This window comes from Macrobrachium nipponense, chromosome 1 (assembly GCF_015104395.2).
Source record: "Macrobrachium nipponense isolate FS-2020 chromosome 1, ASM1510439v2, whole genome shotgun sequence".
NCBI lineage: Eukaryota > Metazoa > Arthropoda > Malacostraca > Decapoda > Palaemonidae > Macrobrachium > Macrobrachium nipponense.
Genome location: NC_087200.1, coordinates 90448220 through 90472475, shown reverse-complemented (window position 1 = coordinate 90472475; position 24256 = coordinate 90448220). Strand labels below are relative to the sequence as shown.

Here is a 24256-nt window from a genome sequence, read left to right as displayed (position 1 = left end):
TGTATCTCGAGGTACCACTGTAATAATAATAATCATTAATAATAATAATAATTCTCCTGCAAAGATCTCAAGCAAGGGTGCAATTCCCCCCGTATACACTAGTATTGCCGAATCCCCACAGTATACACCACCATTGCCACACCCCCATAACTCCAAAATCAACACCAATCAACACCACTCACCGGTATCATCAGATACAACACGATACAATACCACTCATCAGCCTTTTAAAGTAATCCCTCCAACACAATAAAAAAAAAAATAATCTCTGTGTCCCCATTATAATTGTGCCTTCCAAAGTATAAGGAAAACTAGCCTCATCCAATGCATTTCATTTCCTTTTCTCTTCATTCAAGAGAAAGAAAATCTTTTCTAAAAAATGACCCTACGGGCATCTCACATCATCAACTAATCAGTATCAGCTGATTTCCTGGCGTTCATTGTCAAGGGCAAATTCGTCCTCGACGTCCCGACAAAGAAAAAAAAAGGAGTTCACCCCCCCTGAGAAAAAAAATAAATAAATAAAAAGTTTCACCCTCCACTGAGCGACAGACCATCCCCCTGAACAGTGTCTGAGTATCCCCGAGGCAGACCACCAACACCCTCCCGGTATGCAATACCCCCGAGGCAGGCCATCAGTCGCCTTCCCTTGCAGAAAGTGCTGGGCCCGCAAGAACGACTGTGCGCTCTCTGTCTCCAAGCAAAAAAAATGCAATTCAAGCACAGATTCGATTGCATGAAAACTTGTTCATACACACGTATACACTAAACGAAGACGAATGCGTCTATTCTAAACATGTGCCAAGAAAAGAAAAACACACATCACATTCTACTCCCATGAGAAAAAAAAATGGTACTGTGAACTGCCTCTTTAACTTTAAAAATGACTCATACACAAAATCAAAAAACAATAATGTAACACTTACATCTTCAAATGAGAGAAAACCACCCCAGAATCTGCGTAAATAAAACATGGGAAAATTGTTGGCACAACGCAAACGCGCTCGGCGAGAAGGCACTTGCCGATCTTTCACTCACAAGCCAGACTGAGTCACTCACGCCTCAGAGCATCTCGGTACAGGCGAATTTGATGACCCTAATACAATTTCTTTCCCTCAGTAACACATCCTCACAGATGGATATTTCTCTACCCGTTTCACCTAGTCACTGAAATCTCTAACATATTTCCACAACCAGACACTGAAAATGGCATTTAATCTCACCAAATGCGTAACAACGGTTCAAGATCCGCTGCCACCACTGTTACGAGATAAGAATCTGGTATTTATTTGGTATGTGTGAAACCAAAGCAGTAGGCAAACTGATACACACACAATCTCTCTCTCTCTCTCTCTCTCTCTCTCTCTCTCTCTCTCTCTCCATTCTAACAGGTCATCAAATGAATATATTTATTTAACAATGGAAAGATAATAACTAAAGTCTCACAGACTAACTAACTCAGTTAAACCCCCAATATTTAAAAGTCTTAATCAGTAATTAGTCACACCAATTATCTCTTCTCCCATACGGGACTCTCGGTCCCCCCTAGGACTCTCAGTCCCCTTGCCAGAACACTTAGTTCCCTTGCCAGAATCATCTGTTACAAAGACAGGAGAACACACAATTAAGTATACGCACTTGTAAAGACAAAGTCAATAGACTAAATGAAATATGACATCTATACAAGGTAATAAACAAGCCATCCCTTTGGCTAAAGTAATATAACACTTACCCATCTCCAGCCCAGAAATCACACACAGAATAAAAAACTTTCGCACAGACGTCTCTGAAAGTCTCCTCATAGATTTGGCTAATGATACCATTATCAACGGAAGAGGCACACACGTACATATGAATGCACACTTCGTCAACGGCCCATGTAACTGGTCGCAGCCAGTTTTTCAAAGGCACTTGAACGAGATCCCATGATTTCACACATAGCTACAGACGAACGTTGACCCGCTTAACTATGCATTTTCATATCACGCCGTCTCAGAAATCATTTATCAGCTTTCTCAGGTCATTGCTTCGGCTCTGTCTCTATGGGAAGTCTGCGCATTCCAAAAAGGTCACAGCACATCACATTGGCATATTAAATATAATTTTAATTATAACCCCTTACATCTCACACATGCGTATAAAAAATCTCGCTTTTTCCCTCTCATGCGCAGATTAATATTATTATTATTAATAATCATATCGAGTAGTTCATTCAGACCTCTGAGCCTAATAAAGGCTCTTCTCTGACTGTTTTTCAGGATGACCAGAAAAAATTATAATTTATTTAAAAAACGGTTTTATTTAGGAACACGATGATCCTATTAAATAAGAAATCTTTGCCTTCAGCAATAATGTCTTTTAATGTTGGGTTTTGAAAATAAAAGCTTCTTTGTTGGTTCCAAATTGGACATAAATGTTGAACAGTCATTGGTGATTTGCATGTACGTATTCATTGGGTTTGAATGTGGATTTCATATTAAGTAACCATGTGAAAATCTATTATGGACTATACAGTTAGTTGTTGACTCACGACCTACGCGAGTTATGATACGTCTGATCGACTTTACGACCTATGCGAGTTACGTTACGTCTGATCGACTTTATGACCACTCGTAACGGGAAAATGGTGTACGACAGTTTTTCCCCCAGCTTCCGCTTCTCCACACACGCAGCTCGCTGCGCTGCTGCTGCTCACTCAGTGTAAACAGCATCCCGCTACCGTGCGCATCCTCCATGTCTGTTTACATATATCTTGTGCTTTAGATAATTTTTTAAAATGTCTTCCAAGAGGAAATTGTCTTTATCTACTCCTCAGCCTGCCAAGAAGGAAAGAAAGGCCATTGACCTGGACACAAAAATTACAGTGATAAAACAGTTTGAAGGAGGAAAGAAGGTTAATGTGATCGTAAGTGATATGAAGTTATCACACTCTACTGTGTCTACAATTTTGAAGGACAAAAAAAGGATTCGTGAAGCTGTGAAAGGTTCTGCATCCATGCGATCAACTGTGATTACAAAGCAACGTACCAAGCCCATCCATGAAATGGAAAAATTGTTGAACATTTGGATGGAAGATCAAATTAAAATATAACACCGTTAAGTCTTTTTACTGTGCAGACGAAGGGTAGAAGTCTATTTCAGACTTTGAAGGAACGTGCTGGAGAAGACTACAATCAAGAATTTTTGGCAAGTGTTGGCTGGTTCAAGAGGTTCAAGAACAGATTCCAAATGCATAATGTTTGAGTGACTGGAGAAGCAGCGAGAGCAGATGAGGAAGGAGCTAGCAAGTTTGTCAAAAATCTGGATGAAATAATTAGAGATGAATGATATCTTCCGCAGCAGATTTTTAATGTGGATGAAACTGGGTTGTTCTGGAAACGAATGCCAGCACGCACTTACATCCACAAAGAAGCCAAAAGCATGCCAGGTTTTAAAGCATTTAAGGATAGGCTGACTCTGCTGCTTGGTGGGAATATCGCAGAATTCAAGATGAAGCCTTTCCTAATTTACCACTCTGAAAACCCACGAGCATTCAAGAATGTAAACAAGCACGCTTTGCCTATTTACTTTCACTCTAACCATAAGGCATGGATGACTCAGCCACTTTTTGAAGACTGGTTCCTTAACTGTTTCATTCCTCAAGTGCGTGAATACTGTTTTGAGAAAAATATTCCTTTCAAGATTTTACTGCTGCTGGATAATGCACCTGGACATCCACCTCACTTAGATGATCTCAATCCCGAAGTGAAAGTGATTTTTTTGCCACCAAACATTTCTCCAATTCTTCAACCTATGGACCAAGGTTCGATTGCTGCATTTAAGGCAAACTATCTCCGAACCACTTTCACTCAAGCCATATCTGTTATAGATGCCGACCCAGAACTAACCCTGCGAGAATTTTGGAAAGAGTATAATATTCTTCAGTGTATTAAGAATCTGTCTGCCGCCTGGGAAGCTGTGACGGAGAAGTATATGAAGGGCATTTGGAAAAAGTGTGTTAACGTTATGTAAATACTTTTGCTGGATTTGAGAGTGAACCAGAACTAGAATTGATACAGGAAAAAATAGTGAAACTGATGAAAGAGCTTTCCTTGAAGTGTGAAATGGAAGATAATGAGTTGTTAGACCAAGATTCCCAAGAACTTACAAATAAAGAGCTGATGGAATTGGAAGAAGAAAGAAGAGAACCAGGGAAGGAAGAAGAGTTGCCAGAAAGGAAATTCATCGCTAAGAGATTATAAGAAGGTTTAGCCCAACTGAATAAACTCCTTGCACATTTCGAAGAAATGGACCCAAACATTGAAAGGTTTGCGAAGATTGAATGGATGGTACACGATGCGTTTCATCCATATCGTGAAATTTATGACGAAAAAAGAAGCAAGCAATTCAGACCAAGCTAACCATGTTTTTAAAACGATCAACTCCTCCCGCCACATAGAGCGTTGCCCCAGCTGATGATGCCAACGACCCATAGCAAAGCACCAGTGATGCCAGCAATCAATAAGTTTTTCATTTGATGTACTAGTTTTCAATTGTATTTTTGTATGTATATACGTATGTTTTTTTTGCATCTGTATTTTACATTTTTGTATGTTTTCCACAATAAACCAATTTTACTGTAGCAAGCAGTGTTTCAATCAAACCTGACAAACGTAGCAATAAGAAACAGTATGATGTATAGAGAAACGTGTTTGACTTAAACTTCACAAAAGTATGTAACCTATAACACGATGTGATGTGTAGAAAGTCGGCACAAATGGTATGAAAATTTTAAAAAATCATAACAACTATGAAATATGGTAGTGTCCAAAGAAAAATAAAAAGATTGCAAAATTAACTAACTAAAGCAGCCTGACATCGCTCAATTAGGTAAGTAATGCCGATGTCGGTCTGAATTTGATTCCCATTTTGTGTCCAATTTTTCTTTTCTGTGATATCATAGTCAGAATGCATTGAACATCCAAAATTGGCTATTAAATTACCGAATTATACCGTATAATATGCAGTAGTATACTGTAGGCTAGGCTACTGTATTCATAAATATACGTACGATATATGTACGTACATGATAACATCATCATCGTATGTATACGCGAGGCTAACTTGTTAAATGTTACTCAATTTCTCTTTGTACTGAATTATTATAAGCAAATGTGCATTGAACCTAGAGAATTTGCTGAAATTAATGATGACTATGCCATAGATGTATAGAGTATGCTGTGTACTAGTGTAGGCTAGGCTACCCTAGATATAAAGATGGTACTAATTACCCTAGGGTAGGCTAGGCTAGCCTAATATTCTTTCAGTAAATTAACCCAAGGGGTATAATAAAAATCGTCTACCAAATGCCGAGGGAGTCTCGGAGTGAGGGCCGAAGCGGAAATTTTTTTTTTTTTTTTAAAATCACAGCGCGCTTAGTTTTCAAGATTAAGAGTTCATTTTTGGCTCCTTTTCTTGTCATTGCCTGAAGTTTAGTATGCAACCGTCAGAAATGAAAAAATATCATTATCATATATAAATAATGCGATATATGATAGCGCAAAAACAAAATTTCATATATAATTGTATTCAAATCACGCTGTGAGCAAAACGGTTAAAGCTAAAGAGTTAATTTTTTATCGTTGTATTGTACACTAAATTGTGATTATTTTGGTATATAACACATTGTAAAACAATTAAAGCAACACAGAGAAAATATTATCACAAAATGATGCACAAATTCGTAACGCGCGGATGTAAATTTTTTTTTTTTTCAAAAATTCACTATAAATCTAAATATTGTCCTAGACACTTCCAATTTGTTTCAAAATGAAGATAAAGGATTGAATATTACTATACTGTAAGAGTTTTAGCTTATAATAACAGTTTTTGACCATTTCGGACGCGTTAAAGTTGACCAAATGTCGAATTTTTTTTATTATATTTTTTATATGCAAATATTTCGAAAATGAGAAAAGCTACAACCTTCAATTATTTTTGTTGTATTCTACATGAAATTGTGCACATTTTCATATATAACACTCTATGAAACGCCAAATATGAAACGGAGCAAATATAACGAGAATGCGACATACGCATTTCGGAGATTTGCGGCGGAGAATCCCCGCGCGGAGGGAAGGAAAGCTTTTTTTTTTAAATTCACCGCAAATCTAAATATTGTGCAAGAGACTTCGAATTTCTTTCAAAATTAAGATAAATGACTGAATATTACTAGACTGTAAGAGTTTTAGCTTACAATTGCATTTTTCGACTATTTCGGTAGAGTCAAAGTTGACCGAACGTGGTTTTTTTTCTATTTATCGTGATTTATATGCAAATATTTCGAAAATGAGAAAAGCTACAACCTTCAATTATTTTTTGTTGTATTCTACATGAAATTACGCACATTTTCAAATATAAAACTTTATGTAACAGCTAATTTAAAATGGTGCAAACATTACGACAATCGCACAAAAAAATTTCTGATTTTTTTCGGAAGAGTTACCGCACGGACGTAAGGAATTTTTTTTTTTTTAATATAAATTCACCATTAATCTAAATATTGTGCTAGAGACTTCCAATTTGTTGCAAAATGAAGGTAAATGATTGAATATTACCAGAATATAAGAGTTTTAGTTTACAATTGCGTTTTTCGGCCATTTTGGTAGAGTCAAAGTTGACCGAAGGTTGAAATTTTGGCACTTATCGTTATTTATATGAAAATATTTAAAAACTGAATAAAAGCTACAACCATGGGTTGTTTTTAGTTGTATTGTGCATGAAATTGTGCACATTTCCATATATAAAACTTTATATAACGGCAAATTTAAAATGGTGCAAAGATTACGACAATCGCACAAAAAAAATTTATCGGAAGTTACCATGCGGACGTAAGGAAAAAGTTTTTTTTTCATAAATCCATCATAAATCGAAATATTGTGCTAGAGACGTCCAATTTTTTGCAAAATGAAGGTTAAATGATTGAATATTACTAGAATATAAGAGTTTTAGCTTACAATTGCGTTTTTTTACCATTTCGGTAGAGTCAAAGTTGACCGAAGGTTGAAATTTTGGCACTTGACCCTTAAACGCCGACTGGACGTATTTTACGTAGAGATACAAATGTTTTTTTAAAAATTCGCAGAAAAATACTTTTAGGCCTACCAGCCGAAAACTCTTGAATCACGCGCCTTGGTGGATGCTGGGAGTTCACGGATCAAGGTGTTGTTTTGTTTACAATCGTTACGCAGGCGCGCAAGCGCGAATTTCTTTCTTGCCGCACTAAAAAGTATAAGTGACACATCTCGGAAATTATTTCGTCACTTTGACATAATTTTTGTACCATTTTAAATTAGCCGTTACATGGAGTATTATATATGAAAATGTGCGCATTTTTATGTAGAATACAACAAAAAATACTCATGATTGTAGCTTTTATCAGTTTTGAGATATTTTCATATAAATAACGATAAGTGCCAAAATTTCAACCTTTGGTCAATTTTGACTCTATTGAAATGGCCGAAAAACGCAATTGTAAGCTAAAACTCTAATATTTTAGTAATATTCAATCATTTACCTCAATTTTGCAACTAATTGGAAGTCTCTTAACACAATATTTCGATTTATGGTGAATTTATGAAAAAACTTTTTCCTTACGTCCGCGCGGTAACTCTTCCGAAAAAATCATACATGCGATTGTGGTAATGTTTGCACCATTTTAAATTAGCCGTTACATAAAGTTTTATATATGAAAATGTGCGCAATTTCATGCACAATACAACTAAAAACAACCCATGGTTGTAGCTTTTATCAATTTTGAAATATTTTCATATAAATAATGATGTGACAAATTTTCAACCTTCGGTCAACTTTGACTCTACCGAAATGGTAAAAAAACGCAATTGTAAGCTAAACCGTTATATTCTAGTAATATTCAAGCATTTACCTTCCTTTTGCAACAAATTGGAAGTCTCTAGCACAATATTTTGATTTATGGTGAATTTATGAAAAAAATAACATTTTCTTTACGTCCGCGCGGTAACTATTCCGAAAAAATCATACGTGCGATTGTGGTAATGTTTGCACCATTTTAAATTAGCCATTACATAAAGTTTTATATATGAAAATGTGCGCAATTGCATGTAGAATATAACAAAAAATAATTGAAGATTGTAGCTTTTCTCATTTTTTAAATATTTGCATATATATCATGATAAATAGAAAAAAAAACCACATTCGGTCAACTTTGACTCTACTGAAATGGTCGAAAAACACAATTGTAAGCTAAAACTCTTACAGTCTAGTAATATTTAGTCATTTATCTTCATCTTGAAACAAATTTGAAGTCTCTAGCACAATATTTAGATTTATCGTGAATTTAAAAAAAAAAAAAAACTTCCCTTCCTCCGCGCGGGGATTCTCCGCCACAAATCTCCGAAATGCGTACGTTCCATTCTCGGAATATTTGCTCGGTTTCATATTAGGCACTTCATAGAGTTTTATATATGAAAATGTGCGCAATTTCATGTAGAATAGAACGAAAAATATTTGAAGGTTGTAGCTTTTCTTATTTCCGAAATAATTGCATATAAAAAAAAAATATATATAAAAAATTCGACATTCGGTCAACTTTACCTCGTCAGATATGATAGAAAACTGCATTTGTAAGCTAATATTCTTACAGTATAGTAATATTCAATCATTTGTCTTCATTTTGAAAGAAATTGAAAGTCTCTAGGACAATATTTAGATTTATGGTGAATTTTTGAAAAAAATATTTGTTTACGTCTGTGCGTTACGAATTCATGCATTATTTTGTGATAATATTTTCTCTGTGTTGCTTTTATCGTTTTACAATGTCTTATATACCAAAATGATCGCAATTTAGTGTACATTACAACGAAAAAAACAAAGTAACTTGTTACCTTTAACCGTTTCGCGCACAGCGCGATTTGAATACAATTATATATGAAATTTCGTTTTTGCGCTATCATATATCGCATTATTTATATATGATAATGATAATTGTTTTTATTTCTGATGGTTGCATACTAAACTTCAGCCATTGACAAAAAAAGGAGCCAAAAATAAACACTTAATCTTGAAAACTAAGCGCGCTGTGATTTTTTGAAAAAAACATTTTTTCCGCTTCCGCGCTCACTCTGAAACACCTCCGGCACACGGGAGACATTTTTTTTTTTACCGCTTCGGCGTTTAAGGGTTAACGTTATTTATATGAAAATATTTCAAAACTGATAAAGCTACAATCATGAGAACTTTTTTGTTTGTATTATAAATGAAATTGCGCACATTTTCATATATAATACTCCATGTAACGGCTAATTTAAAATGGTGCAAAAATTATGTCAAAGTGACGAAATAATTTCTGAGATGTGTCACTGATACTTTTTAGTGCGATAAGAAAGAAATTCGTGCTAGCGCGCCTGGGTAACGATTGTAAACAAAACAATGCCTTGATCCGTGAGCTCCCAGCATCCCCCAAGGCGCGTGATTCAAAAGTTTCGGCTGGTAGGCCTATAAGTATTTTTCCGCGAATATTTAAAAAAACTTTTTTATGTCGACGTTTAATACGTCCAATCGGCACCTGAGAGACAATTTATCTTGACGTTTAATACGTCCAATCGGCATAAAAGGGTTAACATTGCCCAACTTATGTCCAAATCGATTTACGACTCCTTGGTCGGAACTAATTGCAGTCGTAAGTCGACAACTACCTGTATATAGTCTCGTTAATATAACTTCTTTATTTCTTTCTTTTTTGAGACAATGACATCCATGGGTGGACTTCACTTTTTACATTTCTCAGTTTGTTTGTAGTTAGCACTGTGCCCGATCTGTTTGCCAGTGTGTAGAAAAAGGATTAGTAATGTAATTATAGAGTAAAAAGCTAAAACTATATACTAATAAAAAAAACATGCTTGTTGCATATGTACTATATAAAATATTCTCTTGTGCAGAAAAAAATGTAATTATAGAATGAAAATCTTAAAATATACAAAACATATAAACATACATGTTACATACCTACAGAGAATATCAGGAAAACACTAAAAATGATCCTCATCTTGTCTGCTGGTTTGTGCAATTTTTTTTTTTTGACATTTGCATACGTTATCAATAAGCGAAGGACTTAAATTTGGATGACGTTTATATCAGTTATTGGAAAGCATAAGGATTAATACCAACTTAAAAATGTGAACCATGGTACAATTACAGGTAGCAACAGAAACAATTGGCTATACAGTATGACCATCCCAGTAAAGATAAAAATAAAATATAAATTTGCCTCATACCTCATGGAATGGACTTACACCTGAGTTTATTGTACGTATACAGTTTTGCACTTATATACTTAGCAAAGATTTTGCTTTTTATCTTTCTCATGCACCTACAAGGAGGGTTAGAGTTATGAAGGGCATTTGTGCCCAAGAGCTGCCAAAACATTATTATAAAATGAGCTGTTCTAAGTGTTAGAAATACTAGGACATAACAAGGTAACCACCCACAGGCAAATCATCCTACTCTGATGCCATGCAAGAGCTATGACATCAAGAGGGTTTGTATGAAAAAAAAAAATTAGTTTTTAAAAACTGAAGATTTTTATAACCTTAAAGTTTTTTCTTACCTTTCAACTTCTGCAATATGTGGATGAAAAGCACACAGAAACAATGGTGGCAAAAAAGTTGAAAGATGGATTACTCTGCAGTAATTGTGAGTCAGCCAAGAAGTACCCATTTCTGACACTAAGGAGACTAGAGAAGAGCACCTGAAAGAGCACTTCTCTTAATACCAATGTAATAGGGTTAGAAAATCTATTTGTCTACAGTTGTCATGAGAATGAATAAAAACAGCAAAGAAATTAACTGTTGTATAATATAAATATAAATCTTTACAGTACATTACTTACATAAAGTCATAACTGAACTTCGGTGCATGCCTCAATTGCCTTAAAATACAACATACAAATATGACATTTCTTTAGTAAAATATTTTTATATACTACACAGTACAACCCTGGCCCTCGACTGTATTAAACGCAACACGATCAGATTGTGATATGAAATACTAAGTAAACTTTTGCATCAGAAATCAAACAAAAACTGGAATCCAACCTGATTAACCATATGATTTTTGTAAACAAAAGTGTTTCGGTCAGTTGCCAATAGCTAGTGTTATTGGTGGCGTTGTTTAAAGCCAGCTCACTCTACTGTGTTTTGAGCAAGTACAACCTTGTGCAAGAATATTTCCTTAGTTTTTGTGGCTTTTTGTACTGTATTTTGAGTCAATCATGGGTCCTAAGACAGCATTGTAGACAAGTTGAAAAGGAAAACTATACGAATCACAGCTGAACTTCAGGAGGAGATTATTGAAAAGTATGAAAGAGGCACTTGTGTGACTGATTTAGCAATTTATTTTTAATATATTTTATCAACTTACTGTAATAATTAGGCTTTTTTTTAATATCTTATTATTAGCAACAAGTTTTGTGTCTACTCATCACAGTATGTACATACTATACCTAGCCTACCCTATGGTGCTCAGTCTACCCATTACAGAATGTACATACTATACCTAGCCTAGCCTATGGCTCTCAGTCAACCATCGGTAATATGGCCGTATTGGACATAGGCCAGTTTTTTTTATACAGTATACATTTATTTACAAATAAAATAAGATGTCTAATAAGATGTTATTTAACTCTGAACATATTTAAATGTAATTTAAGATTAATGTTAGTATAAAAAGGCAAGTTTAGGGTAATAATTACTGGTCAAGAATGGATTAATCCATTTTCAGTTATTTCTTATGGAAAAAACTGATTTAAGATTTAGACTGAACTGCATCTCGACCCTTCTTCTGGAACAGAGTAGCGTCAAGGTCCAAGGGTCTACTGTACTTACTAAGTAACTACGTAGCCATTAGTTTACCACAAATGGCAGCATAAATTAATTACGCGGATAGCATTTTGACTGTTCAGTGTATGTGAACGGTACCACCTGATAGCAATACGTACTATGAAAACCCGTATTCACAGGAGATGAGTACCAAACAGGCCCCCGCGAAAACTCAGAACACGGTCCCCCTCTAAAAATGCTTATAACTGCCTATCTTGAAAGTTCAAATACCAAATGTATACCTAAAGTATCATCCTACACCAAATATACCTTAAATTTTTATTATATTACTGTACTAATCTCTGAAATATTATCATTATTATTTTGAAGCCATCTTAAACATTTTATCATTAGAAATATGCATGTACAGCCAATAACACACACACACACACACACACACAGAGAGAGAGAGAGAGAGAGAGAGAGAGAGAGAGAGAGAGAGAGAGAGAGAGAGAGAGATTTTTCAGTATGTACACACACACACACACACATATATATATATATATATATATATATATATATATATATATAATATATATATATATAATATAAAATATATATTACATATATATATGTATATATATATATATATATATATATATATATATATATATATATATATTATATATATATATATATATATATATATATATATATATATATATATATATATGTGTGTGTATATATATATATATATCTATATATATATAATATATATATATATATATATTATATATATATATATAATATATATATATATATATATGTGTGTATATATAAATAAAATATTATAAATATATATATATATATATATATATAATATTATATAATTTATTTATTTTTCCTTCGTGGCATTTATCTTTATTTATGGATTTATCACGTTCCTAACTTTCGTGATTCAGTTATACATAATGAGGGCCACGTTTGTTACTTCGCTATCCTGTTTCCTCTTTTGAGATGTGTTGTCACTACCTTCTCCAAGTCTCTTGTGGCTGCACATTCAACCAGAATTCGTCTTAGTTCCTGAAGAAGTGCCTTTCTGAACAAGTGCTCCCTAAATCCTTGCTGCCACGCCGTCTAAAAAGATATGACAATCACCCATTCAATGAATTAGTGCCATGATGTTGAAACAGCATAGCAGCCGCCAAGCAAGAAGAGAAAGAAAAATTCAAGGAACTGGAAAGAACAAGGATCTCTTTCAATCATTCCATCCCGGCTGATTGGAAGCACTCGCTCCGACAGGAAATTTACGAAAAACTACGTAGGACTACAGATGCCCTGAAAAAGAAACTCGACAGAAAACTAAAAAAAATCTTATTGATAGCAGTGATTGGACTAATTGTGCACATCAAGATTGTGTTGTTAACTTATCTAGTAAACAAATAAGTGAAAATAATGTGAGTGCGCTTGGAATGGTTTATCTTTCTTTGCAACAAGTAGACCTTCTGCTTTAATGATTGGGTCATCCCTAAGTAAATTTGAAAATTATTGTGATCTTCCTCAAAATCATGTCGACATGATTAAAGGTATTGTTTACGGAGCTGCCAATGTTAAGCATGAAAGTAACTTCCCTGTTCGCTATAAGAAAAGTTTGACCGATCTTAAAAAGGACAATACTATCCACATCACAAAAGCTGATAAGTCAAAAGGGATTTTGACGTAAGGAAAAATCTATTTCTGGGCGATTGGCTCGTGTCGCCAGCGAAATATCCTTTAATCTATTATTTCTAGGGTAAATGTACTAACACATACCAGAGAATAAATAAATAAAGAAAAAGGTCAGTATAACTGACTCGCTCACCCTCCCAGAGAGTGTCGGTATGAACACTATGGCGAGTGAGACCACTACCACGAGCCAAATGCCAATAGAATTCTCCCACTACAAAATCCCCCAAGAGGAGAGCCGACCCACAGAGTGGGCAGCACCTACTACTACTACTCCATCCCATGCTGCCGACTGCTGCGCCTCTGGTGGCCATCCTGAAGTTAGCAGACAATCTTGGCGATGGGATGGGTAGGGCGGGATTTCGCTGGCGACACGAGCCAATCGCCCAGAAATAGATTTTTCCTTACGTCAAAATCCCTTTTCTGGGCTCAGCTCGTGTCGCTGCGCGAAATCGTACCAGAGAAATAGCACAAGATTGTAAAGAAATTCAACAAAATACAGAGGTGTCTCAAATAAAAGATAAAATAAAAATAAATCAATATAATTGCTAATAAGGATACATATACACAGTGATACAAAATAGAAATATTACTTAAATTACACTTAATTCTAATAATATTTCTTAACTTAAGGTAATATACATATATACAGGAGAAATATATCATATATGTACAAAAATAGTATCTGTGTAAAGTTATGTATCAAACATTCTAAAGCAATTAACATAAAAGTTGAATAAAACAAACTCAACAATAATAATATATAAAGGAATGTATATGACTTAATATACAAAACCCGTAACCATTATAATAAGATGTATCTCCTAGCATAAAAATAAGGAGATGACATCCACGAGATCAATAACCATCATCAAATGTGAGTGTCCATAGCAAAAAAAATAAGGGACACCCACTACATCATCATAAAAGCAGCTAAGACACAAGGTGACCGTAAATGAACAAGGCAGGAATAGACGAACTGTTGGGTGAGGCAGGTAGAAAGGAGGACTGGATCTTCTACTGAAGATTAGTCAGAGTCAGGGGAAACTATGTTCCCCGCTGCAACTGCTGAAAATTTCAGAGCTTCCAAGGACTTTAAGTAATGACGTTTGAACACTGTCGGCGATTTCCATCCAGTATACTCCAACTCATCGAAGTTCATATGTTGGAAATAGTTAATTGAGGTGGCTACTGCCCTGACATCATGTGCTTTTGGGAAAGAGTCAGGATTGGCTTGTTTAATGAAGTACAGGATTTGTTGCCTGATGCCTTTAATAGATAAAGTGCCACCTTTTTCTCTCTTAAAGAGAGGACCCGATGAGGATGAGGAGGTCCTAGATAGAAAGGCTCGTAAGGCTGAAACTGGGCAAAGAGATAGATCTTGTGGAAGGGGTAGTACCTTCCATGGTTCCCACCTCATCAAAGGATCTTCATTCTTTGCTATAAAGCTACGTTCCGGAGAAAGTAGCACTTCCCCTGTGGGAAGGAACTGAATATGATCCGGATCTCTGGATAACGCCGACAGTTCTGAAATTCTAGCTCCTGAGGCCAAGCTTAATAAAAATAGGGTTTTTCTTAAGAGCATTATAAACGAGCATGTGTCATTATTAGTTTCTGAAGCCAGCTTTAGAACATCGTTTAAGAACCATGATACTGACGTAGGCCTTACCGAAGGTCTAAGTCTAGCACATGCCTTGGGAATAGACGAGAAGTAGGAATCTGTCAAGTCTATGTTGAACCCAAATTGAAAAATCTTTTTCAAGGCTGACTTGTTTGTCGTAATTGTGCTAGCTGCTAAGCCTTTTTCAAATAAGGATCTGAAAAAGGTTATAGCTGAATTGATTGTCATGATTCTAATATCTGATTCTTTCAGGAAGGTTGCTAACTTTTTGACAGCAGCATCATACTGTCTCAAAGTTGAATCTCTTTTATCGGATTCCAAGAAGAGAATATTCTGAGGGTCAATATTCGCATCCCTTTTCGCTGCAAACTTCATGAAATCCATAAAGTTAGGGTTTTGAGAATCCCTGAGGAAGCGAACACAGTCTTCGTTTGTACTGACTGGGAGAGCCTGGGATTGGGGATCCGAAGAGGGCGAAGACCCAGTTCCAGAATGAGAGGGTACCAATTGCTCTTCGGCCAGTCTGGGGCTACTAGAGCCACTTGACCCTTGAATGTCCTGAGTTTGTTTAAGACTTTCATGAGAAGATTCACCGGAGGAAAGACATAAATCTTCTCCCAGTTGTTCCAGTTTAGAGCCAGGGCGTCCGTGGCATAGGCCAGAGGGTCCAGGTTGGGGGCCACATAACACGGGAGTTTGTGGTTCGCTTGAGATGCAAAGAGATCCACCTGTAGACTGGAACTCTCTGAAGAATCCATTGGAACGAACTGTTGTCCAGTGACCATTCCGACTCTAGAGGTACTGATCGGGATAGAGCATCTGCTATGACGTTTCTCACTCCAGCTATATGGGTGGAGGAGAGATGCCAACTGAACTTGTCCGCCAGGGAGAATATGGCTACCATGACATGATTTAGATGACGTGACTTGGAGCCTCCTCTGTTTATACAATGTACTACCACTGCGCTGTCCAGGACTAGTTTTATGTGGGAGTACCTTGGCGGACGTAACCTTTTTAGAGTCAAGAACAGTGCCATTGCCTCCAGTACGTTTATATGGAACTGACGGAACTGAGGTGACCACGTTCCCTGAACCTTTTTGAACTGGGAATATCCTCCCCAACCGCTTAATGAAGCGTCTGTGGGTGGAATAGTGCATCCCTGGAGGAGGAAACTGAAGGGGCACTGACACCCGATAGGTTCTTGACTTTCGCCCATGGCCGAAGTCGATTCTTTAGAATCAGAGGGACTGAGGATAATCTGTCCCTGGACCTGATATTTGCTCGTGAGCGCCAAATTCTGGTTAGGTCTTTCAGTTTGGCTTTCATTAGGATGTTCGTCACTGATGCAAACTGGAGAGAACCCAGGATCCTTTCCTGAGATCTTCTGGAAGCCAGTTTGTGACTCAGAAATTGTTTGACTGACTTTGCTATTTCCTTCCTCTTGGACGATGGAATCGACAGAGTATGGGAGGATAGATTCCATTGAATGCCTAGCCACTGAAAGTTTGACTCTGGAGTGAGTCTTGATTTGGTCTGTTTATTCTTGAAGCCTAGATATTCCAGGAACTGAATCACTTTCAGTGTTGCTTTGTTGCATTCCTCGACTGTTGAAGCCCAGATCAACCAATCGTCGAGATACGCTACTACCATAACCCCTTGCGATCTGAGTTGTTGAACAACTACTTCCGCCAGCTTCGTAAACACTCTGGGTGCTACGTTGAGCCCGAAAGGAACTACCTTGAAGGAGAATGTCTGGTCTCCTATCTTGAAGCCTAGATAAGGACGGAAGTGTCTTGCAATAGGGATATGATAGTAAGCGTCTGTAAGATCGATAGAGGTGGTGACGGCCCCACGGGGAAGTAAGGTCCGTACCTGTGAGATCGTGAGCATCTTGAACTTGTCGCAGCGAATGGCTAAGTTTAAGCGGGACAAGTCTAAGATTACTCTTCTTTTTTGTGAGCCTTTCTTTGGCACGCTGAACAAGCGACCTTGAAACTTTAACCTTTTGACTCTCGCTATAGCTCCTTTCTGAAGGAGATCCTCCGCATACTCCGTCAGTTCTTTGGAAGGAAGTTGACGGAAAGGCCTGGATGGAGGTGGGTTCGTTAACCAGCTCCAACCCAGGCCTTTTGAGACAATGCTCTGAGCCCACTTGCTGAAGTTCCACCGGTGGCGAAAGTGAAACAGCCTCCCTCCTACCTGAAGTTCTTCATTGGATCTGGTAACCTCCTCGGCCTCCTCTGAAGTGTTTTCCCCTATTAAAGGGACCTCCCGATCCTCTCCCACGAAAGGAACGCTTACCTCTGCCTCCCTTACCCGAGCGGTCATACTTCTGTGAAGATTGACTCTCGAAGGCTTGTATTGTAAGCTGGAGAGTATGGCATAAGAGGTGGAGGGCTGAGGCTAGTGGGGAGATCACGTAAATTGGCTGTGATTGAGCCTTTGAAGTGGAAGGCTGGGCTGTTTGCACTAAGGGAACCGCCGGAACTTGCTGAGAAAAGCGTGGCTGCTTTTTCTGGTAGGGCTGGAAACGCCTGGGTTTCCTTTGCCCTTTACCTCTAGCTGCAAGATCTTGTCTCCTCTTAGCCGTAAGGCCCCAACGGTCCTTAAGGCTCTGGTTCAACCTCGTAGCCTCTGACTGGACTTCCTTCACCATCGCTTCTGGGAAGAGATCTGCTCCCCAGATGCTCGACGAGAGTAACCTATTCGGCTCGTGCCGAATAGTTGTTTCTTGTAGGACATGCTTCCTACAATTCGTCCTAGCAGTGTCAAAACTAAACATATCCGACTGTACCGTTTGAGTCAGGGATTTGGTCATCAGTTTGAAAAGCGGCTCTGAACCATAGGCTATGGTGGCCACCTCGGTCATAGCCATAGAATTAATCGATCTGGCTAATCGCGATTTAGCGTCAAATTCAGCCTGAATAAGGCTATCTGGAAGCCTGGGTAGCTTTTCACCAAACTGCTCCATAGCACAGTCCGGTTTGAGTTTGCCAGCTGAGAAGGGTGTTCGGTAAGTCTTCCCATAATTCTCCGGCTGAAGGAAGTAACGGAGATGTAGGATCTGCTTCCTTCAGTTGAGGCATGGGGTCCCCCTTCTGGGCCGCTGGAATGGTCGACGTCGACGATCTTTGTCAGGAAAGGGAGCGGGGTACTCTCATCCATCGTGAAGATCGTAAGGGACTCTTGAAAGGTTGGATTTTCGTATTAGAACAATCCATGTCCTCTAAACACCTGAGCCATTCTCTCTGAGCCTGGTCACGTGAATAGAGGACTGTCTCCTTTGGTACCCTATCATCTCGAACCATGGCTGAGGCGGTGAGCCTTGCGTAGCCGATGAACGGAGGCTGAAGGTCTTCGGGTAGAACTCGAAGTCCTCTATCCTTCGAGTTCCAAATTCCGGTATAGAAATGAGTCCGTCTTGGAAGGGGGCGTATGACGCTATCCTCCACGGGTTGTTCATCGAGAACGGAGGTAGAGAGTCATACGGGGGAAGCTGGGCTCCACCCTGCATTGAAAGGTGGAGGAGAGGCTAGAGGAGCTTGGCTCAGTCCGGCTATAATGGAGTCTTGAGAAGTAATCCTATCCGACAACCGAGAGATCATTTGTTCCATGCTACTCTTTAGAGACCCAACCAGGTCGCCCACCTGTTGTAACAGGCCAGCATTGGAGTCCAAAGCCGGAGCTGCTGTGGAGGTGGAGGGGTGGCTCTGAATTGGAACCAAGGGTAGCGGAACTGACGACTCTGCCGGAGTGTGAGATCTCTCTCTGGAGGATTTACTCCTCGAGGACTTAGAGCCGGACCCAGAAGCTTTAGACCTGTCTGCTCCGGGATTCCTAGCCGGAGACTTACGAGAGGAGGATGACGCCGAAGCCGTCTTCTTAGACGACGACGACGTCTTTGTCAAGGATTTCACTGCTTGACCCTTGACCTTGGGTCTAACCGAAGCGTCAGGAGGAGTATACAATTCATCACCCGTAAAGCCTTGGAAGGATGGAGAGGTTGCAGGAGTAGAAGAAACAGTTACACCCAAGGGTATCCCTTGGGTGTCCACCTTACCTACCTCGACCAACAGGTCGTCTACACCTACCATAGGTTCTACATTAATATCCAACGTCGCGACTTCCGAGGAGATATCCTGGCCTTGGTCAGTCAATGAGGCAGCCAGCTGCTGCTGGATGAAGGCGATAGTCGGAGCAGCCTCTGCTGGGTCGACGTATCCTGTCGCCTTGCCTCCGGGGAAGATTAGTACCGCCAACCTTTTCTCCAGGATGTAGGGCATACCCTTGGCGGCGTTCTTCCCGAAACCGCCGACCCAGGCCCGCAGGGTTGCCAGTGCGGTATCCCTCACTGCCGGCGCCTGGAAGAGAGGGTATCGATTAGATTTAAGAATAACTTAAAACTAAAGATAACTTAAGTATAACTTAAACTTATAGGACTATAAGACCCCTTGAATTCCTTAAGTTAGAATGATTGATGCAAACTTAAGCACTAAAACAGATGCGGACCAGCTACCGGAGATGGAATACTTACCCCGTCTAAAAGTGGCTCACCATATCGTAACACTAATGGTACACGTCTCATGGTACCAGACCTGGATGTCCCCGTGCGGAGTCGCGCATGGAGCATGGGACCGGCAAACTTCGTGTTCCACACGGTCCTGAAGTGTGGCGGTGCATCCCGGATGCTCACAGTTGGTGGTCTGTAAGTGGAAAGACACATGAGTATCTTAAAGAATATCACTTACAGGCTAAAGGACAGAAGAACTCCGTTGCATGCCGGAGCTCGGAAAAAATTCGGGCATAGCCCCTCCCTTACTAGCCTGAATAGGCTATAACCCCGGAGGTATCCGGTGAAAAAGAAGGGAGGGGGAATGGTTTAAGGTACTTAAAATAAACTAAACATCTTAAACCTAAAAGCTCGAACGTACCGGACTAAGTCCAGTGCGTGGCGGAGTGATAACTCAGTGAAACGGATGAGAAGTTTTAGAAGGGACCGACTGTATGTTCCGGTCCACCCCGTGGGGTAGACTTAGCACCTTTCCGCTAGATGCCAGGCCTCCGGTGGTAAAGGAGCCCTAGTAAGGTGGGAAAGAGCGGGGGCATACAGACTCGGGCTAGTAACGGAGCGACGAAGTAGTAATGGAGAGGGGGAAAGGCCAGTCCCCCCCACCTTACCATCCGACCGGACCGAGAGCCGGAGAGGTCGAGTCCAGTCTGGGTCTGTCCCGTCCCTCTACCCCCTCCGCCTGGGGGGAGAGAGGGAGGCAGGCTCGGGTATGCGGAGCGAGCATGGGCAGGCCTAGCCACCCCCCCCGACTCTATGGAAGAGCGGGAGGGGGGAAAGGTGACTGGACAGGCGTCTGGCTGCCTCGTGATCACAGAGTGACCACGGGGCGATAAGAATAACAACTAAGCCTAAAACATAACCAACCAATCAGCGAGATGCTATCGGGAAGCAACCGAGCTGACCAGCGGTAACATAAAGGCCCAATAGGCCGACTGACCTAGGCTAAGCGAGCCAGACGCCTAACTAACCTAACAACATCACATAGATAATAAAATGAAAAATAAAATGAAAGAAAGAAAACAAAATAGTAGGAGAAAAAATCCAGGAGTGTACGACTAGCCCGAAGGCAAGTCTACCTACACTCAAAGCTAGCCGAGGCCGATACTAAGAGCCGAGGCCGATACTAAGAGCCGTGGCTAGGGTCTGGATAGAAGAGCCTACATAAGGTAAAAGACATGCATGCATGACAAAACCGTGTAGACCTTACTCTAAACAAAGCGGATAATAAAATAGAGGGTACAAAGACAGGGGATGCTCTGGGTATGGGCGACCAGAACGGACCCATCACGAGGCAGAACCATGCTGCCATGCTTCCCCGACCTAGAGATCGTATTTATACCTAAAAAACGGCAAATACGTGCTCAGGGCCGGAAAAAAACCAAATAGCAATAAACACTGAGTACTTAACTTGGCTGCTGCGATGGCTGCACGCTCCATTGTAATAAAATCCAAAAGAAAGGGCACAAAACACAGAGAAGAAAATGGCACTGTGTATCGTGTGCGCTAACTGAAAAAGGATGGCCACCAGAGGCGCAGCAGTCGGCAGCATGGGATGGAGTAGTAGTAGTAGGTGCTGCCCACTCTGTGGGTCGGCTCTCCTCTTGGGGGATTTTGTAGTGGGAGAATTCTATTGGCATTTGGCTCGTGGTAGTGGTCTCACTCGCCATAGTGTTCATACCGACACTCTCTGGGAGGGTGAGCGAGTCAGTTTATACTGACCTTTTTCCTTTTTCTTTATTTATTTATTCTCTGGTATGTGTTAGTACATTTACCCTAGAAATAATAGATTAAAGGATATTTCGCGCAGCGACACGAGCTGAGCCCAGAAATAGTATAGTAATTTTAGATAAAGCTGACTACATATCACGTATGCAAGCCCTACTGGATGATGATGTGACTTATAAAAAACTAACAAAAAATCCTCTTGATCAAGTCATAAAAAACTTCAATAGCATAGTGAAAAGTATCCTTAAAGATAAAACAGAACTACTAGGCAAATTGTCAGTCAAATCTCCTTCGCTACCTTACTTATATGGATTAGTCAAAACGCACAAAGAAAATAACCTATGCGGCCTATTATCAGTACTGTTGGTTCAATTTCATATAAGCTCTCGAAATATATCACTAAGATCTTGTCCCCGTTACTTGGAACCATCTCCGATTCTCATATATATAATTCTCTAGATTTAGTTGATAAATTATACAAAATTGCTCTTTGCCCTACTGATAGATTCGTTAGTTTTGATGTATGTTCTCTTTTTTACTAAAGTCCCTATAGACTCTATTTTAGAATATCTTAGTAATGAACTAACTTAGCATGAATTACCTCTACCTATAAGTCACTTATTTTCACTCACGAGTTTTGTGCATTTGTGATTGTAAGTTTATATTCAATGGTGAATTTTATCAACAATTTTTGGCATGGCAATGGGAAATCCTTTATCACCATTGCTCTCAAACCTGTATATGGAATTCTTTGAAAAACGCTACTTACCTAATATCATTCATATTCCTGTAAAGTGGTATTGTTACGTTGATGATTGTTTAGCTGTTCTTCCTGTCGGTATTGATGTAAATGATTTACTCTCTAAATTAAATAACCAGGTACCATCGATTAAGTTTACTCTAGAATTAGAAAAAGACAATTGCCTCCCTTTCTTAGACGTTTTGATACATAGAGAACCATTTCAATGTAAATTCAGTATTTATAGGGAAACCGACTAACAACTTAACTTAAGTTCATTTCTTCTCAGGCCACCATCTTAATATAAAAAATATCAATTTTTTTCCTCTATGTTTTTACGAGCATTGCGAATTGTCAGTCCACAATATTTGGATCAAAAAATTGAATACATAAGAAAAATAGGGAAAGATTTATGCTATCCTTCACATATATTAGACATTTGTTATAATAAGGCCACAAAAAGTTTTTATACTGAAAATAACACACAGAAAGAAAATTCTAATAACATTCTCAGTTTTGCCTTATTTTAACGGATTTGAAACCATTAAACCATTGTTAAAAGCTTTTAATGTCAACCTTGTTTCTTCCTACTAAATAACACACTAAAAAGAATGTTAATAAAAAATGGCCCCAGAGAAAGCAACAACATAATATATAAAATTCCATGTATGGATTGTCCCTCATTCTATCTCGGACAGTCCAGCAAAGGCTTAGAAGTAAGGCTAAGCCAGCATAAATACTCTGTAAAAACTGGGCAAAAATCTAATGCATTATTTATTCATTTAAGTGAAAACAACCACCGAATTAATTGGATTGATAGTTCAGTAATTGCACGGTCAAGAGATGTCTTATCACGAAATCTTTTAGAATCTGCTTTAATACAACTTACTTTTCATTGTAATTTCAATGTTAGTCGTGGCCTTTTTTCATTTAGACCCCCCTTGTTATCGTAACATGTTTAAGAATGACCTCAAAGATATAATTACTGACTTAAATAAAAATCAGTTGCCTTAGAGTTAAATTTTATTGTAATGTATGTCTGTCATGTTTTGTGAATATGGTTTTGTTTACCAGGTTCCAAATAGCTGTCACCTATAATCCTTTAATTGCCTGGAGATTGTATCTGAGATGATTGTCTTAAACCTTTAATTGCACCCTTTGTTTATGCTTGTTTGGGAAGGTTCTTATCTTCCAGGTGTGTCGGATTCTAGGAACTAATCCCTTTATAATCCCTATCTGTCAGTTATACGAACCTTCTTGTATTGTCTTTTCTCGTATTTTTGTCAGTATCTGCTTCAGTAAAGGACTTTTAAGTCGAAAGATCTTGCACACTCCGTTGTTTATTTTTCCTTTGTGGCATTTATCTTTATTTATGGATTTATCATGTTCCTAACTTTCGTGATTCAGTTATACATACATACTATATATAATATATATACATATATATGATGTTATATATATATATATATATATATATATATATATATATATATATATATATATATATATATATATATATATTAATAGTACCTGGAGATACAAAATTAATCCGTTCCGAGGCACCCTTCGTATCATGAGGTTTTCGTATCTTGGACCACATTTTACATGTAAAAATGGCTAATCCGTTCCAAGCCCTCCTAAAACACACCCCAGTAAATTATATATTTCCAGGCCTAAAAACACATGTCTAGGGTTACGACGCCGATCCGACAGAAGAAATATGACTCCAAAAAGGCAAAATACTGTACATACTTAAGTAATATTCAACTGCATGTAATGTTCAACCCCATTTTTACTGCATATATTAGGACTTTAGCATATGTCCCTTAGCAATAAGCTTAGCCTATGTTAGCGGTTGCTACTGTAGCCTAGTCTATGATTCTGACGTCTAAACCTAAGAGCTAAAAGCTTAGAATATGCCAATAAAATGTATAAATAATCAGTATGTACTCATTTCAATAATTATTAATTATCATTAACTATAATACACAACAAAAAAAAGAAAAAACCTTCCAATCGATTGTTTTACATTCAGCTCTTAC

The 24256-nt window shown here is 38.4% G+C and overlaps 1 protein-coding gene across 1 annotated transcript in view; it reads right to left on the bottom strand.

The window, feature by feature from the left end:
- LOC135218854 (uncharacterized) overlaps window positions 1-24256 on the bottom strand; it is a 473700-nt gene that overhangs the window by 111058 nt on the left and 338386 nt on the right. Inside the window, exon 9 of the mRNA XM_064255302.1 lies at window positions 10625-10765. Within this exon, the coding sequence (XP_064111372.1) occupies window positions 10625-10765 (141 nt within the window). The remainder of the gene's footprint in view (window positions 1-10624; window positions 10766-24256) is intronic.